The sequence below is a fragment of the Tursiops truncatus genome, chromosome 2, assembly GCF_011762595.2.
Source record: "Tursiops truncatus isolate mTurTru1 chromosome 2, mTurTru1.mat.Y, whole genome shotgun sequence".
NCBI lineage: Eukaryota > Metazoa > Chordata > Mammalia > Artiodactyla > Delphinidae > Tursiops > Tursiops truncatus.
The window spans coordinates 8,549,436-8,566,891 of record NC_047035.1 but is presented as its reverse complement, the minus strand read 5'-3'; the positions used below and the strand labels follow the sequence as shown (position 1 = coordinate 8,566,891).

Here is a 17,456-nt window from a genome sequence, read left to right as displayed (position 1 = left end):
GACAATGCGGGTTTGGATCCTGTGCTTTTCCCACTGAGCCCCTCATTAGTCCTAGAACGCTAGTCCCACTAGACTTTCTGTGAAAAAATGGAAATCTTTTGTCAAATTTCCTGAAGAGTTACAAGTGCATATTTAAAGAATTTAGAACTTTAACTTTCCCATATGTGATGCCCCCCTTTCCCTCCATTAATCTTCTGTGTGACACTTTGGAACGCGTTCTATATTCGAAGAGGGAAAGAACATCAGAGTCAAGTCAGTCTCAGGTATTCTTTATTCAACTTTTGCTGGAGGTGTGCAGGTAACTCCCAGGTCCCACCCCACGGAGAGAAGGGGGTGCAAAACACAACCTCAGGGAAACTATGGGCGAAACGGCCTTTGCTATTATCCCAAGGCTTACTGCCACCTACGTTTCTACTGAATGACAGCTTTACAGTGAGTTCCAGTGCACCAACTGTTAGAAATAAATTTAGCTCCTGTTCTCGAATCTGCTGTCATCACAATCCTATCCAGCAAATTTATTCATTCAACAGATATTTCCTGAGTGCCTGTGTACACCTCAGTGGACAGAACAACTCCAAAGCTCCGTGCCGGGGGAACCGAGTTTAGCGGGTAAGGCGGGAGTCCTAGTGACGTCTCTGCGTCCTCTGTCCCCCGCAGTGCCAAGCACCCTTATTGCATTATCACATTAAATAGGCGCCACTACCCTAGGAAGCAGGCATTACTCTCACTTTGCAAAAAATAAGAGGTTGAGTAACCTGTTACAACCCAGTGTCCCCGTGCTGAGCCCAGCGCCCGGGTCACGCGTGGGCGCCTCGGTCCCCTCCAAGCGCCTCCACCGACGCGGTCCGAGGGGAAGTGCAGCCGCCGCGACCTCGGGCTGAGAGAACGGCGGGACCTCACAATGCACCGGAAGCGGCGCCTCTCCGGGGCCTTCCTCGCGCCGTCCGGGCTGCATCGCCCCCATCGGCGACAAGAGCGGCCCGGCAGGAGGGACACCCCCGAGCCCAGAGCCTCCCAATCGGATACCTCCCATACCCGCTACGTGTGCCGCGGAAGCCCGACACAACTGCGGCGGAAGCCGCCGGAGCGCCTGCCGGTGCACGAACTACCCTTCCCGTGAGGCTTCGCGGCGGGCCGGGAGGCTGCTGCGCAGGCGCACGCATAGCGTGTGTAGCGGCGTCAGCGGTTCTAGAACGTTGCTGTGGTAGCGCTCGGGCGCCATGTTAGGACGAAGGGGAAGGAGGAGAAGCGCTTAAAGCGGCGGGAGCGGGTGCGGGAGTGGGGTTGGACCCAGGGCTGAGGCAGGCCCCCCCCTCCCTCCCGCCTCAGTGGATCATGCCCAGGGCGGCAGCGGCGGCGGTTGCGGGGGGGAAGTGACTGGGCGGTGCCGGCGCCGGAGACGATGCCGTTGTAAGTGATTTGTATTCTGTTTTCTCTCGCACGCCGGCGGGGCCTTGGGGGCGTCGGGGGAGGGGAGGGGGGAGGGGGGCGCGCGAGCCGGGCCCTCGCCCCGAGGGGAGGCGGGCGGGACTGGGGCTCTTCCTGTTTCCTCTCCCACTCGCCGCCGCACTTCCCCTTGTGTTCGGTTCCCGCTTCCCCCCACCCCTTCCTGGCTTCGGCGGCTGTCGGGCCGGGGGCCTTCCCCTTCCGGAAGGGCCGGAGGAGCTTCTAACCTTACTGCTCCCGCTTCTCCGCCTCGTCCGATAAAAGAAAGGTGGGGGGGAACCCGGTGCCCAGCTGCCGGGGAGAAAGGCCGTGCTCCTCGCGGGGTCTGCACACGGGGTTCGGGCTCGTCCCCCGGCGCCTCTCGGGCTCGTTTCGCTGCTTCTGTTCCCGGCCTTAGCTCTCCCTCACGTTTCCTAGATGCCCACTTTGTACGCCAGTGTTAACCCACTTCCGCGTCCCAGCCTGCCTGAGCGCGAGTTAAAAGCCCAGTTTTGAGCGTCGAGTCCAGCTGTTCGAACATCCCCTCCCCCCGCCTCCGTTCCCTCCAGCCTTTCGGCTGCCAGGAGAGGGGCACTTTCCCGGGTGCCCCCCGTCGAAAGGCGTTGCGTTACGTGTTGCTCTCCCGGTTTTGTTTCGATAGGGTCGCCGGATTTCATCTTGTTTCCGTCTTTCCATGTGCAGTGATACTTTCTGTTCTTCTGATGGTAGACTTTTTCTTATTGTAGTCCATCTGTGCCTTCTAATCTCACTAGGCCTGTATCTTATACTTTTTTCCCCTTGTTGGGTTTTTTAAAGAAGTTTTCCTTTTCTTTTCTCTCTCAAAGAATGGGATGTAACTTGAGAACTCATTGTTGATCGAAAGATTACAGCCTTTTTTTCTGCGTGTATACAGCAGAGTAGAGGCCTAAATCGTGAGACTGCATTTCTTCCATTTTTGAAGATTTAAGGGTGAGAGATGGGGGGCCGAGTTCTCTTTGTAGCCCCGAAGCATGTAATTGACCCTTGAAGTTTTACTTGAACGCAGAATAAAGATTTTGGGGTTTCTAGACACCTAACGGTCACCTTACGCTTATTTTATTTTTTTTTTAAGTAAAAACACCTTCTTTTCTGCAAATATCACTGATTATAGTTTTACAGTTTTATTTATGTATGTGTATATGTGTGTATGTCTCTGTTTACAGGTGAGGCTCTAAGTTTGAAACAGGCTTTAAAGACATCTGTCCCATTTTACACGATATTTTAAAAAGGAATTTCATGCTCCTTCCTTCTCACCCACTCTAGTCATTTTGTTAAGAGGCCTATCAACATATTTCTGTAATGAGGATATTTGTTAATTTTAATTAAATATAGCAGACCTAAAATCTTATAAGATGCAAGGTCCCTGTTAATTGAATCATACTTTTATGGAACAATGAAAAGGGTTACTAGGAGAACCGAGTCTAAGCAAGATTTTTGTGGCATTTTTCGATTCAGCAGCAATTAAAGTAAACCTAAATGTTTGCAGTAATGCCATGTGACTTCTTTGTGTTAGCTCACATTTTATTGCTGTTTCTGATAATCATGTCAGTATTAAAAATTGATCAGTAATAGGAAATGTATGCCTTAAAGGGCTTTAATGAAGAAATAATTTATGTCTTTTTAGAAATTAAAAGTTCTTTTATACCTGCTTTTTCCCAGCATGCTTTGAGGAAGGGAGATATACCTTTCCTTTAAAGACCTAAGTGCTTCACATTGTTTGGAAGTTAGTGCAGATGTTTAAAATGGAAGACAAAGTGAAGGCAGCAGATTCTCACACACGGATATTGTCTTTCTAGTGTGTTTCTTGAAATGTGAACAATATGGCCAGTTTTTCATTAGCTTTTCTCTTACTGTTAACCCTATGTGTACTATAGTCCTTTTAAAGTAAACTAAAAGACTATAGACTGCCTAGTTAAGTAGGCCTTTTTTCTCATTAGTTTGCTTTCTTTGTTTTTCATGTTCTGGTATCATTAATTTTATTTCTTTGATGTTTTGAATTGTGATTTCCAGACTGTATTGTGTTTGACTTCCACTTTCCTGTTTGGTGTGGCTGTTAAGTCTTTGTGTGTGGGTGGGGGGGTTAAGGTATAGGTAAATTGTCAGAATGGATGAAATCAAAACAGATTACTGAAGGTACGTCGTTAGAAAACATTGTGAGCAGGTCTCCATATATTGTCCAAAAGCATATGTAATTGCATATATAGTTTTGAAAAGCTGGTATGGTTTAAGAGCCATGGTGATTAAGCTTCCAAAATTTTGGTAGTCTTAGGATCTGTTAATACCAGATTTCTCATGGTGGTACTATTCACATTTTAGGCTGATAATTCTGTCCTGTGTATTGCAGGGTGTTTAACAGCATGCCTGACTTCTACCTACTAGATTGTGGGAGTCCCACCCCCCATGTCCTGGTAATGAAAATCAAAAGTGTGTCCAGATATTGCCAGATGTACCTTGGGGGCCAACATCTTGTTGACAACTACTGCATTAATACAGTGTATAAGACCTGTATGAGAACTATATTCCAGTTTCTGCCTTACTCTGTGCTGGTCAGATCATTATTTGCATCAGCTCAGTTCTAGTTATCACACTGGTAATAAAAAAGACTTTAAGGGGAGTAAACATTATCAGTGACTTAGCATTCATGGCACATTTGTAGAATGTTATTGGAAGAGATATTTAGCAAGACTTGGGGGAGACAATAGCTTTTCTTCCATATTTTTGGGGTTGTCACAAAAAAAGAGGGAATTGGAGTAGTTTCATGTAGTGATAAGAGGTAGAACTGAGACCTTTTGTTGGGTAGTAATATCGTGTAGCAGTGGTTCTCAGAGTGTGATTTGTAGAAGCCTGGATGTCAGGGGTCCTTGAGATCCTTTTAGGGAGTACATAAAATCCAAACTTTTCATAATATTGAGATGTTATGTCTTTTTAGTCTGTTGACATTTGCACCAGTGGTGCAAAAGCAGTGGTGGGTAGTGATGTTTTAGGAAGAATCAGGGCAGAGGCACTGTATTCTACTAGTTGTCATTGTATTACTTCACTACACACATGCACACAAACACACACAGTTTGAAAAAAAAGTCCTTGATGAAGCAGTAAAAAATGTTAATTTTATTAAGTCTTGACCCTTGAGTTTTTTGAGTATGTTGTGATAAAATGGGAAGTACACTTAAAGCTGTATGCTAAAAAGTAGGATGGTTGTTTTGCGAAGAGCACATGTATGATTGATTTGTGAGCTAAGCTAGTGCTTTTCTCATTGAGCTCTGTTTTTACCTGAAAGAACAATTGATGAACTATGATGTTCATACTTGACTACTTAGCATTTACTTGAAAAATGGAGCCTGTCTCTTTAAGAACAACTGACAGTGTTTGTGGCCAGTGATAAAATTTGAGCTTTCAAGCAAAAATTAGAATTTTAGAATGCTTGTTTCTGTCATTGTGAGCTTGACAGCCTCCCAGTAATTAAAAATGTTTCTGATTTGATCGATGGTGATATTAGTGAACTTTTTTTGATTTTGTATAATAATGTGCCAACATTTGGAAGATATGCGTATCTTAAGTGAACCCACATTTTCCAAACCACCAATCATGATGTAATAAAATCATGCATGGGTAAAGGTACATTTAAAGTGCAAGGTGGACCAGTCGATTTTAATGCAAGAGTGCAAAGGGTTTATTGCTGTAGTTTCTGCTTTCATACTGTAACTAGTCTCTAAGAAATTACCACTTGCGGCATTTTGGTGTAATATCAAAGAAGAATATCCAAAGTTATTTGAAAAGGCTATTAGAACACTGTTTTCTAGTTATAATGGTGTAATGCCAGGTTTTATTCCTGTGCATCTACCAAAACAACTTATCAAAAGGGATTGCATGCAGAAGCAGATGTGGGAACCAGCTTTTTTTTTTTTTTTTTTTTTTTGGTACACGGGCTTCTCACTGTTGTGGCCTCTCCCGTTGCGGAGCACAGGCTCCGGACGCGCAGGCTCAGCGGCCACGGCTCACGGGCGCAGCCACTCCGCAGCATGTGGGCTCTTCCCGGACCGGGGCACGAACCCGCGTCCCCTGCATCGGCAGGCGTACTCTCAACCACTGCGCCACCAGGGAAGCCCGGGAACCAGCTATTTTTGATTTTTGATTAAAATAGTGCTGTTCTTCTCACTAAGTTTTTTGTTTTGGAAATCAGTTATTTTTAAAAAAGTCATTTATGTTAACATGTAATAGATTTCTTGTTACTGTACAAAAATTTCCCTGTTGTAATTTCTAATGTAGTAAATAATGGCAGACATAATCCATATAAACAAAAGGTCATTGGAGTCCTCAATAAATTTTAAGAGTTGTGAAAGGGTCCTAAGACCCAAAAGTTCGAGAAACTGATGTATAGTAACAACTGACAGCTGCCCCAAGCTGCGCTGTTTCCAGTGGTGGTGTCTGTGCAGCATCTCTGGTGGTTTTTGAATGGTCTGGAGGAATGGACACACACATGATTTAAAGATATTTTTTGTTGTCAATGAAAAACAATGTATTAGATAACCTTTGAAAGGTAACTTCTAACTGAGAGATTTTGATTCTCAGATTTTAAGATGTAGAGATTTTGTAATGAATTTCTTGCTGCTTAATAAAAGTTATGGTTTTGAAATGTGGTATTTTACTTTAAGCATGTTGTCGGTTCATGCTTTTTGATGGAGAAGTTGGGAGGGAAGATAATTGGATTTGAGTGAATTTGTAAGTCAGTTCCCACTCCCTGACACCCCCTCCCTCAACCCCCCAAAGCCTTCTGGCTTGAAAACATATAACTTTTGATTCATCAGAATATTCCATTTCTTGGTAACTAAGCTACTTCAAGTTAACATTACAATTAAATTTCACCTTGAGTTGCATCTAGGCAGGTTTATAAAAGCTACTCTCTGGCAAAATGAGGCCAGTTGGAGTCCCAGCTATTTTTCATTTTTGGTTGGTGGAAGAGGCATGTCTTTTATTTGGTATGTTCATCGTTCTGATTATTCAGCAGCTTTTAAATAAGTGTACAATCTGAGTCTGTGATTCATAAAACAGCACCATTGCAGGAGATATTAGTTCTTGTAAAGTGAGGCTCAAAGTCGTCACTCTAAGGTCTTAAGGGTGCTAAGTTATAGACTGCAGCCGAATTCAACTCTGGGTTCCATGTTTCATTCTCTTTCTAGTACTGTGCCATTTACTGTGTATCTTGTTGAGAACTATGTTTCATCAGCTCAATGGGAGTCTGTTTGTATGTCTTAAGTATACTTAATTTTCAAGATCAAGTTGTGTGGAAGATAGTTGTTTTTTAGTCGTTGGATTGCAGGTCTGCAGAATTTTATAGCATTCTCACTTGAAAATTTAAGGATTTGCAGAAGAAAAAAATGTAGGAGTTTAAATTTGATATTTTTATTCCTCTTCTGTCACAGAATTGTCTCACATTTCTGTTCCCTCTATATTTCGTTCAGAAACCAGCTTCTTGCATTTTACAGTAGTCTTTATAGTTTTAAATAAGTTTTTATTTAAGAATAGTGTTCCTGTCATTTTGGTTATCAGAAACATCTAAATTGCATTTCCTGTTTATAATACTATGATTTAATATATTTTTGACTATTATTTTCTGATACATTTTTGTACTTTTTAGATTCTCTAGTTACATTTCTTTCATTTTCAAATTGTGCTTGACAAATACTGATGCAGGAATGCTGTGGTTTGGCTGTTTTTTGTTTTTGCTTCTAGCCCCTCTTGGAGAGAGGGCAGAGGGACAGTTGGAAGTGCCCTTAGGAAGGAAGGAAAAATAACCTGGCCATTGTTACAATTCAGTAACAAGTACCTTTTCTCTGTATAATCAACCTTTTATTTCCAAAGTTTGGCGTTGGGATTCATCATAATTTATTCCCCTTGAGCGTAAACTATTGCTTCATCTATACTTGAGCCTCTGCTGCTGACTAAATATTGGCTGGATGATCCACCTGGAATACATATTTTAAGACTATAGTTAGGTTCTAACTATGTTTAGTACCAGTTACACAGGATGGCAGGTGAATTAGCCATCCTTAGAATAATGTCTTAGTGAGCAAATACGTTGTCTTGTCTAAGCTACAGGTAAAATTTAAATATGTGTTAAACTTCTTGTGAAAGAGGAGATTGTATTATTTCTGGTAAGAATTAATATTTAATGCATATTCAGATACTTTAGAGAGATCCCATATTCCTATTCTGTTCAATGTCCTTTTTTCCTGCTTAATTTGAATGGGCACATTATGTTTAAGGTTAAGGCCTTTGAACAGCAAATTACATACTGTGGTTTTTAAAAAAATATTTATTTTTTGGCTGTGTTGGGTCTTAGTTGTGGCATGTGGGATCTTTTGTTGCTGTGCGCCGTCTCTTTGTTGCGGTGCGCAGGCTTCTCTCTAGTTGTGGTGCGTGGGCTCTGTAGTTGTGGCGTGCGGGCTCAGTAGTTGCAGTGCATGGGCTCAGTAGTTGCTGAGCGTGGGCTTGGCTGCTCTGTGGCATGTGGGTTCTTAGTTCTCGGACCAGGGATTGAACCGGCATCCCCTGCATTGCAAGATGGATTCTTAACTACTGGACCACCTGGGATGTACCCATTAAGTGTTACTGTGATTTATCTGATTACTTCTAAAGAAGAATATCAAGTAAGTTAAGCTTTCAGTTTTAACTTCACTGACTAATAAAACTAGCAAGAAATGACAGTGTTTTCTGTTGGCTAGGATCTATATATTTTGAGGCAATTGACCCTTTTAGTACTACGTGCCACCAATTCCGTATGCCCAATGTGAGGAGGCAGAGATTCATCAGTAGCATGAGCTTTGTTTAAATTGGGAAGAAAGTCGTTAAATATTAACTATTTCAGAAAACACCATTGGTGATTTGTTGTCCTTTCCTTTGTGTGTTAGTCATCTGCAGAGACTGCTCCTTTCCCCTTCTGCAAGTCATTTAGAGTACATACCTCCTTAACCTTTTCCTTTGGTATATCCTTGATTCTTTGTTTCTGTAATGTTTATTTTAAGCTTTTACTTTGCACTGATCTGTTCTTTAAAGATCTGAATCCCAGACCAAATTTGAGATTGTCACTGAGGTTAGAGACTATTTTTGTATTCCTGATTTTAGCATTGTCTTTCATACATATTTAGGATCCTAGTTCAGTAAGTTTCAGCCTAATAAAATACTTTCTGGGAAAAATAACTTAAATGAGGAAAAGGTGCTTTTAGGAAAATTGGATTGATGAAGTTTGATAGATAGCTTTGGTGCTTTACCAGTTTTCTAGAGCTGTAAATCATGATTTGCTTTGTATTTAATTTTCTAATCACAAAGCGTTACACTGAAAAATCCATTTTAAGGTTTTTCAGTTCTTTAAAATAACATTTTGATTAGCATAAACTACAAAGCTAATAATCAAAAAGCTAATTATTGATTTAAATTGAACATTTGTTTGCTGTCCCTTGCTGTTGGGGAATGATTTTAGGGGGTGGTTTTAGTCTCTTTACTATCAAGCTTAATGGTGAATAGTAGAATTAGATGATTTTCAACTTTTGTATGACTTCATTAATATTTATCTTTAAAAGTACTTTAACAAATGGAAACAAAATCCTAGAAGATGGAATTCTTCCAACAATCAGTTTTGCTTCGTGTGTTTCTATGCATGTATAGACATAATACACAAATAACTTTTAAAGGTACAAGACTGTATGTTGTGAAAGATGTATAGAGGCTTATGATTATAGTCAGATGCCTGAGATCATATCCTGACCCAGTGAATAGAGTCGTTGGAATAGTCAGGAATAATGTGAAGTGCTTGCCACACTAACTGGAATATGTTGAGGTTTCAGTAAATATTTGCTATTATCATAATTATATTCTACAACTTCTTTCACCTGACATATTGTGGCCATGTTTCCATGCTACTACATGGGATAACCACCTCATTCTTTTTATATAGCATAGTATTAAGTTGTAAGAATGTACTGTAATTCGCCAGTCCTATATCATATTAATGGATATTTAGGTGGTTTCCAGTTTGTTGGTGCACTGTATACAGTGCTCCAGTGAACAGCCTTGGGTATCTTTTGTATTATTCCTATAATAAGGGTCAAATTCCAGAATCTGTAGGGTCAAGAGAGGTATTTATTTACAAATACCAAGCATGCTCCCTCTATAAAGTATAATGCTGGGGTAGACATTGTTCATTTCAAGCTTATTGTTGCTGAACAGGATTTTGGGCCCGTATTTGGCCTGTCTTCTAAGCCATTGTATTCGTACCCCAGGAGCAGTAGAAATTTGTGCTTTAATGTACACATTTAATATACTAAAAATGTATTGTAAATTAAAGAGGCTATGTCTTCCAACATCAGGACCTTCAGTTTGAGTCCTTGTGTCCTAGTGTTTCTGTAAGAGATTGCTAGAGATGAAGTTGCTAGACATAAGCTTTAAAAAAAATTTGATGAATATTGCCAGATTGCTTTTTAAAATGATATACCATGTTCACATCCTTTGTGATGGCTAAGAGTGCTCATTTTTGGAGGTTTATAATAAGTCTTTCATTTTTTACCAGATGTACATCAGCTTTGTTTTTCTCCAGTCTGACAGAAAAAGTGATCGTCTTAATGTGCTTCCTTGATTTGCAGTGAAACTTTTAAAAGTTGATTTAAGAACATATTAAGAATACAGGTTTCCCTCCCTATCCAAAAGTAGAAAGGTCCTGTGAAAGTTTTTGTAAGCCAAAACGCATAAAATGAAGAAGCAACTACCTTATACACATCTTGCTAACAGGTGCATAGAATAAATTGAGATAAAGCATTGCTGCTCACAGACACAGTTCCAGGCTATGGTAGTTTGATGCTGAGTATACGTATATCCTGGGGAAGAAGCTTGTTAGTGTCGCTCTTGCTACTCAGGGCGCACGCTGCCTCTGAAACCGCTTGCAAAACAAACGAAGAGTGCTTTTGCTTTTTGCCTTTTTTTCGTAAAAGTGAAAGTCCTCTTTGGATTTCATTCACTTAGTGAAAACAGGTACTAATATAGGTCTTTCATTTGAGTATTCCTTAACTTTCCTCACTGGCTTGAAGTGGTCGTCAATATGATACATCCAAAGATTGATCATACTTCGACTATTTGAATGTAGGGCTACTAAACTATAGTTTACAAATCATAGGAACTTGCACTATTTGAGTTAGCTTTATAGTTACTGTAATCAAAGTGGTTCTTGATATTTCAGAGCACATGTATTGGTTAAATTGGATGCCTAAACTTTTGAAACAAGTATCTGGCCAAAATAAGCAGCCTACAGTCATATGCCAGTTTCACAAAAATGTTGCCATTTCTGAGTACCAAAATATTTATACTAATTAGAGTTAGGTCTTAGCCTAGCATGAGGAAAGGATGGACCTTTCTTTTGAGTATTGGTTTAAAAACTTTCTGTGTTTGGGAACTGGACTTTCATGTCATAAACATGTTATAGTATTTAAATTTCTAGTTTGCCATCCAAAGTAGAGAAGAGATGTAATAAATTCTAAGGTAAATCCATAGAGTTACAACTTAACAAGAATCACATAACTAGTGGCAGAAGTGAAACCAGAGTGGTATAACTAGTAGAAGTGAAATCAGGCCTGCTTTGTCTCTTTTCAGATTGCTTCTGGGTTGAGAGCAGTTTTTGTGGACAGTTTTGAATGCCAGTACCAGAAGTCATGTGGGTTTTTAAGGAAGCTGTGTGTTAGGAAGGTAACACTTGGTAGCAGTATGAATGGTAGTTTGGCATAGCAGGGGAGTAGAAAGAGTGGGACCAAGATGCCAAGAGGCAGAACAAGTGTAGTTGGAATGGATTTGTTATATAGAATGTTGTTGAAATTAAAAATAATAATAATAAAAAAGGAAAGGTGGGTATATGTCCTGGGTAAGCTTTGCCTTGATGAAAATTATTTTAAATATTATAAAGAAAATGCCTTATGTTCTAAGAGAGAGAAGAATTCTGAAAATATTTAGTATTGTGCCCTCTTCGTTTCTCCCTTCTTACTCCCAAAAAAGTGGGGTGGGGGGAAGAGTGTTTGGCTGTCTTTTGTAATTTTGGAGGGGGGCAAGATTCGTATATGTACTGTATGTATAGGTATTTATATCTTGCTCTGACCCAGAAAGGACTGAGACTTTTAAGAGTACTTTAGTCACATTTTAAAACTAGCACGGTGTTTGCATTAAAGGTGGATGACAAGGGAGAATCAGGATAGAGATATAAAACAGCAAGAAATTAGGGTACTAAAACAGTTCTTACAGAAGTACAGTGATTTTTGGATTTTTGTAGAGAACTTGCTGGATGGCCACCAGTTTTGCTCTAAGAATTCAGGCAGTAGCCTAAAGGTAAGTACAGATATGTTCATGAGATGAAAATGAGCCAGTTACTCAGGAAAAGCACAGCTGTTCTTGATATTTAAATTGAAAACCAGAAAGAAATTTCAGTGGATCACAAATACTGTGGCTCCGTATCTAGTTTTTTTCTCATTGTTTTATATCATTGTAGAAGTTATTTTTAAAATCATGTCTGAAGAAAACTAAATACTGGTAAAAATGTCTCTAGAAAGTGACGGACATGGGCAGGTGTCTCATGTGTTCAAAAATTTGAGGGAGAGCTTTGCATTCTTGGGATTGATAGCTAGCTGTCTGGTGTATAGTTCCAGGAGAAAGTCTGTAAAGCAGAGTCCTTCACATTACCTGATATTGGAGTGTGTATATTTGTTTTGTTAGAAACAGAACAGCAACAAAAAGATCCTTAAATTGTTTTATCACTCTACTTAATTTCTAATATTAAAAATTAAATGGAAAATTTTGACTTCTTCCATTTAAAGCTCAATCATAGCTAATATTTCTACATTTTGGACATTCAGAGCATCTGGCAGCCTAGAATTCCTAGTCTAGCCACTTAGCGTAAGATTAAGCCATTTCTATTGGAGACACAGGTATCTTGTACCTTTTAAAACATGTATTTGTTTCTTTCCTTTTATTTGGTTGTGATTTACTTTTATTTCTTTTCATATGTGTTCTTGAATTAGTATATGTTCTATATGTAATTTGTATTAGATATGTATACATACAGAGATATGTGATACATATGTTCATTCTCTCTCTTTTTTTTTTTTTTTTTTTTTAGTTGCGGCAGGCGGGATCTTTCCTTGCAGCTCATGGGCTTCTCTGTAGTCGTGGCATGTGGGCTCATTAGTTGTGGCACGTGCGCTCAGTAGTTGCGGTGTGCAGGCTTAGTTGCCCTGAGGCATGTGGGATCTTAGTTCCCCCACCAGGGATCGAACTGGCGTCCCCTGCATTGCAAGACGGATTCTCAACCACTGGACCACCAGGAATGTCCCCCTATAATGTTCTGTTTTGAATTAGATGGGACAAGTAAATGTGGTTTTATATGATGTGACTACATTTTGAATAAATAAACATTTACAACCGGAGTATGATTTGTTTCCCCATCAAAATGTTCATGTGGAAACTAATGTAGACATCAATTTTTTTTTTTTCAAATTAAAGTAGACAAACTTGGTGTGAATTTAGAAATCTGAGTCTAGGACTTCCCTGGTGGCCAGTGCAGGGGACACGGGTTCGAGCCCTGGTCCGGGAAGACCCCACATGCCGTGGAGCAACTAAGCCCGTGAGCCACAACTACTGAGCCCTTGTGCCACAACTGCTGAAGCCTGTGCGCCTAGAGCCTGTGCTCTGCAACAAGAGAAACCACGGCAATGAGAAGCCCGCGCACCGCAACGAAGAGTAGACCCTGCTTACCGCAGCTAGAGAAAGCCCACACACAGCAACAAAGACCCAATGCAGCCAAAAATAAATAAATAAATTGATTTTTTAAAAAAAGAAAGAAATCTGAGTCTATATCCAATATTCTGGTAATACAGGTGAAGTAGACAAGGATCTTTCCAAGCATTGATTTTTGTATGACAATGAAGAACCTGAATATTTGAGAAAGAAAAAATGGGAATCTGCAAGAAAGCTTAACCCCACAGAGAATGGGCAGTCATTTTGGTGATCATCCAAACTCAACTGGTAATGAATTTAGCCCCTTCAGAAAGGAAAAGAATGCAGATGTTTGCTCAAAACAAAACAATCCAATAGAGGTTTATTATTTTAAGGTAGGAAAACATGAATTCAATTTACATTTGACTTGAAAGCTCTCCTTGCATGAACCAAGTCTAGCTAGAAAGGATTTTACACTTGTTTTCATATCTGGCTCTACTTATGTTAAAATCATTTATAAAAAGTATTCATAATCCTGGGGTGGTCATGAAGGGCTATAGTTTACTTGGAGAAACTCACATGAAGCAATGAACAATGCAAGAAAATATAATTATACTAAGATATGTGTTAAGTGTATTTTTTTAAACTTAATACATAATTTATCTGGAATCTATTAGAGCGTGGTGTGAAGAAATGGTAGGCAGTTTTGAGGGCCACCTTTTTGGTGTCAGCTTGGTGGAACCTGATGATAACTATTTGTTGATTGATGAAAATATGTATTAACCAAGATATTATGAATGCATTTACACTTAATGTTAATTTGTATATTCTAATCATGGGAGATGCTACATAAATTTGAAAAATAGAACATTAAGATATTTAGTCTTTGAGGATGCTTGGTGCTCATGTGGATCCACAGCTCTGAATTAACACCATAGCCTTGTATAGCTGTGCAATTTAAAGTAGTAGGAGGAAGTGATGAGACATAAGTTAATTGCTGTAAGAGATAATAAATCTGACTCATATTTATTCAGCAAATGTTACTATAAAATCTGAATTAAAATTGAGACAATGTATAACTAGTTTAGGAAGCATTGATTAAATGCTATACAGCCTAGTGACTAATTAGTAACAAACACTATGGGCTTCCTGGCATTCTTAGGTTTTCTGTTGATATCAGAAGACAATATAAAATGTAGTCCTGCAGTCATAGTATAAACCAGAACCCAGGGATAGGTAGTAAATACATAATGGGACTTACCTGCCATGGGATTCTGGCATCTTATTGCTTTAGTAGATTATTGCACTTTAATTAAAAGTATATATATATATTTTTAGAACTTGAAAAAAAGTAGGTGTGTGTGTGTATAAATTATTTCTTAAGGAACAGAATTTGGGGCAAATAACTGATTCAGATGTTAGCTTCTTCCTTAGTCCTTACCTGGTTCTGTATGTTATTTGACCAGGTAGTTTTTAGTTAATAATTGTGCTGCTTATCTTTAGAGTCCCTGTCCATTGATTTAAAAAGGGAGAAAAAGAAAACAAGAATTGGTTTCACCAAAAAATAATTGAGTCAGATTAATTTCCTAAAACCTTTCTTTAGAGCATGCCATACCTTTTCACCAGTTAAAACCCTATTGGTTGTAAAAATCAGGAATTGCTCTTAAAACAGAAAAACTTTTGATTAGTCATTGTTGAAGTGTAAATCTCTTACCAAAAATTCTGTAACAAGCTTAGTGTGAATATAGTTCTTCCCCTCCAAGTTATGTTTATGTTATTTGCCTCATTATCTAGAGTTTTATTCATTGCAAGTCAGATGTGAAATTCCATTTGGGGAGTCTGTTGTATTGGTAAAATAGTGTTTTTATATATATCCTCATCTCTTTAGAAACAACAATTTAATAGACTTTGGCTCCTTTTCAAGAAGTAAGGAGTAAGTAAAATTTCTAAGAAGTCCACTATATCCTAGATTGCATTTTCTCTAGCAATTTATTTGATCTGGATTTTTTTTTTTTTTTTTTTTTTTGGGTCTGCATTGGGTCTTTGTTGCTGCGTGTGGGTTTTCTCTAGTTGTGGCAAGCGGGGGCTACTCTTCGTTGTGGTGCGCAGGCTTCTCATTGCAGTGGCTTCTCTTGCTGCGGAGCACAGGCTCTAGGCATGTGGGCTTCAGTAGTTGTGGCGCACGGCCTTAATTGCTTCTCAGCATGTGGGATCTTCCCGGACCAGGACTCAACCTGTGTCCCCTGCGTTGGCAGGTGGATTCTTAACCACTTTGCCACCAGGGAATTCCCTGATCTGGATTCTTATTTATAGTTTATTTAGATATTTAGATAGTGACAAAGTTAAAATCCTTGGAGTGGGAGGAGAACTAATGTTTTCATCACTTAATTTTTGTGTTACTTTTTGTTTTAAAACGAACAAAATGTATTGAAAGTTTTTTGGGGTAAGGCAGGGAACCAACTATGTTTAGAAATGCATTTTACTAAAGCATTTTTTTCTAGTCATCTGATTAGTTTTAAATTGTAGAAATTTTTTGACAGTAATTTTATCCAGTTCTGTTTGCAGTCCAGTTACAACGCAGGGATCACAGCAAACACAGCCGCCACAGAAGCACTATGGCATTACCTCTCCCATCAGCTTAGCAGCCCCCAAGGAGACTGACTGCCTACTTACCCAGAAACTAATTGAGACTCTGAAGCCTTTTGGCGTTTTTGAAGAGGAAGAGGAACTGCAGCGCAGGTCAGTGTGTGTATATATCTTTCTTTTTTTGAATTTTATTTTATTTTATTTTTTATACAGCAGGTTCTTATTAGTTATTCATTTTATACATATTAGTGTATATGTATATCTTTTTTTAAGTTACAATTTTTTATTAACATAATAAACTAGTTTTGAGGAACTCAGCAAGTCAGAATTATTCTCCCCAATATATGTCTGTTTCAAACAAGAATGATAACTAGAAAAAACTTTTCGTCTATATAAAGTTCTATTCCCTTAATTTTGATTTGTGATACTTTTGGTTAGTATAGTATTACAGCATTGTCAGGAGAAAGGGGAATGCCCTGCTAAGCTAGAGGAATGCCTCACCCAGTGTAACAGTGCTTACATATAGCTAATACTATAAACTTCTTTTCTGATAACTTAAAGACTGGTTAAAATTTAGGAAGCCACCTATTAAAGCTTTTTCATTTTAATTAGTAGTGATCTAGAATAACAGACAACTTGATACTTGATTGATATTTGCTCTATCAACAGGATTTTAATTTTGGGAAAATTAAATAACCTGGTAAAAGAGTGGATACGAGAAATCAGTGAAATCAAGGTAAGGTGACTTAATTGTCTAGGAAGTAATTTGCCAGCTGAACGCAGCAATTGTCTTATATAAGTATTTAGAGTCTTGAATGCGGAAGGTGTTTTAGACTGTTGACAGCAGAATTTGTATTTGGTATGTAGCTTTTTTGGGGGTTATTTTTGGCCATACCGTGCAGCATGTGGGATCTTAGTCCCCCAGCCAGGGATCAAACTCGAGTCCTCTGCATTGGGCAGAGTCTTAACCACTGGACCGCCAGGAAGGTCCCGGTACCTAGCTATTTTGAAAGCAGGAAAAACTGAACTGAATTCAGTGATTTTATAAATACTTTTGGTTGTAACACTTCAAAGCTCAGTAATTACTTACACGCTTTACAGAAATAATGTTTCCCACAAAAGGTGCTTTAAAAAATGTGTTAAACACGGTTGTTACAGACAGATGAGTGTGCTTAATTTTGAGGCAAAGTAGTGAAATGTTTTTCATGTTATCAAGAAAAAAAATTGACTGGTTTTGAGTCTCCCTTATATGCTGGACCACATTCACGCACAGCACGAAATAAGTCAGGTTCTTTACAGATGGTATTTTGATAGATGCTGGATTGTGTCTGTGCCATCTTTGTGCCCACTCTTTTAAGAACAATGTAGCATTGTCATTTGGATAAATTGTGATTTGACAATTGATTTCGATAAAACGTTTGCTTCACTTAGGAAAAAAAAATGTATTAAACATGTTTATTAAGTATTTGAGAATCTTGTTACCTTTTAAGGAATTCTGCAACGATGAGCATTTTTTAGGCCTTCAGATGTTAGACTCAAACTGAATTATCTATTCAGTTTTTTATAATAATATTCTTTGAGTTTCTAATAACTTTTTAAAAGAATATCATACAACTGTTGAATCCATGAATAGGCTTCTGGTAAAGGAAATGTAGTTTTTTGTG

The 17,456-nt window shown here is 39.0% G+C and overlaps 1 protein-coding gene and 1 long non-coding RNA gene across 10 annotated transcripts in view; both read left to right on the top strand.

The window, feature by feature from the left end:
- Positions 1-1,194: 1,194 nt before the first annotated feature.
- The window catches only part of PAPOLA (poly(A) polymerase alpha), a 57,381-nt gene continuing 41,119 nt past the window's right edge, over positions 1,195-17,456 (top strand). For 5 of the 9 annotated variants that reach the window (XM_073800073.1, XM_033850656.2, XM_033850654.2 and 2 more), the window contains exons 1-3: positions 1,195-1,410; positions 15,760-15,945; positions 16,462-16,528. In XM_073800073.1, the coding sequence (XP_073656174.1) occupies positions 1,403-1,410; positions 15,760-15,945; positions 16,462-16,528 (261 nt within the window). In that variant the 5' untranslated portion in view covers positions 1,195-1,402. The remainder of the gene's footprint in view (positions 1,411-15,759; positions 15,946-16,461; positions 16,529-17,456) is intronic. The other 4 variants (XM_019952652.3, XM_019952632.3, XM_019952615.3 and 1 more) reach the window with 2 other exon arrangements.
- Positions 7,984-15,753, top strand: LOC141277927 (uncharacterized). Its single transcript, XR_012329839.1, has 3 exons — positions 7,984-8,111; positions 11,768-11,823; positions 12,611-15,753. It is a non-coding gene; the product is annotated as an uncharacterized lncRNA (long non-coding RNA).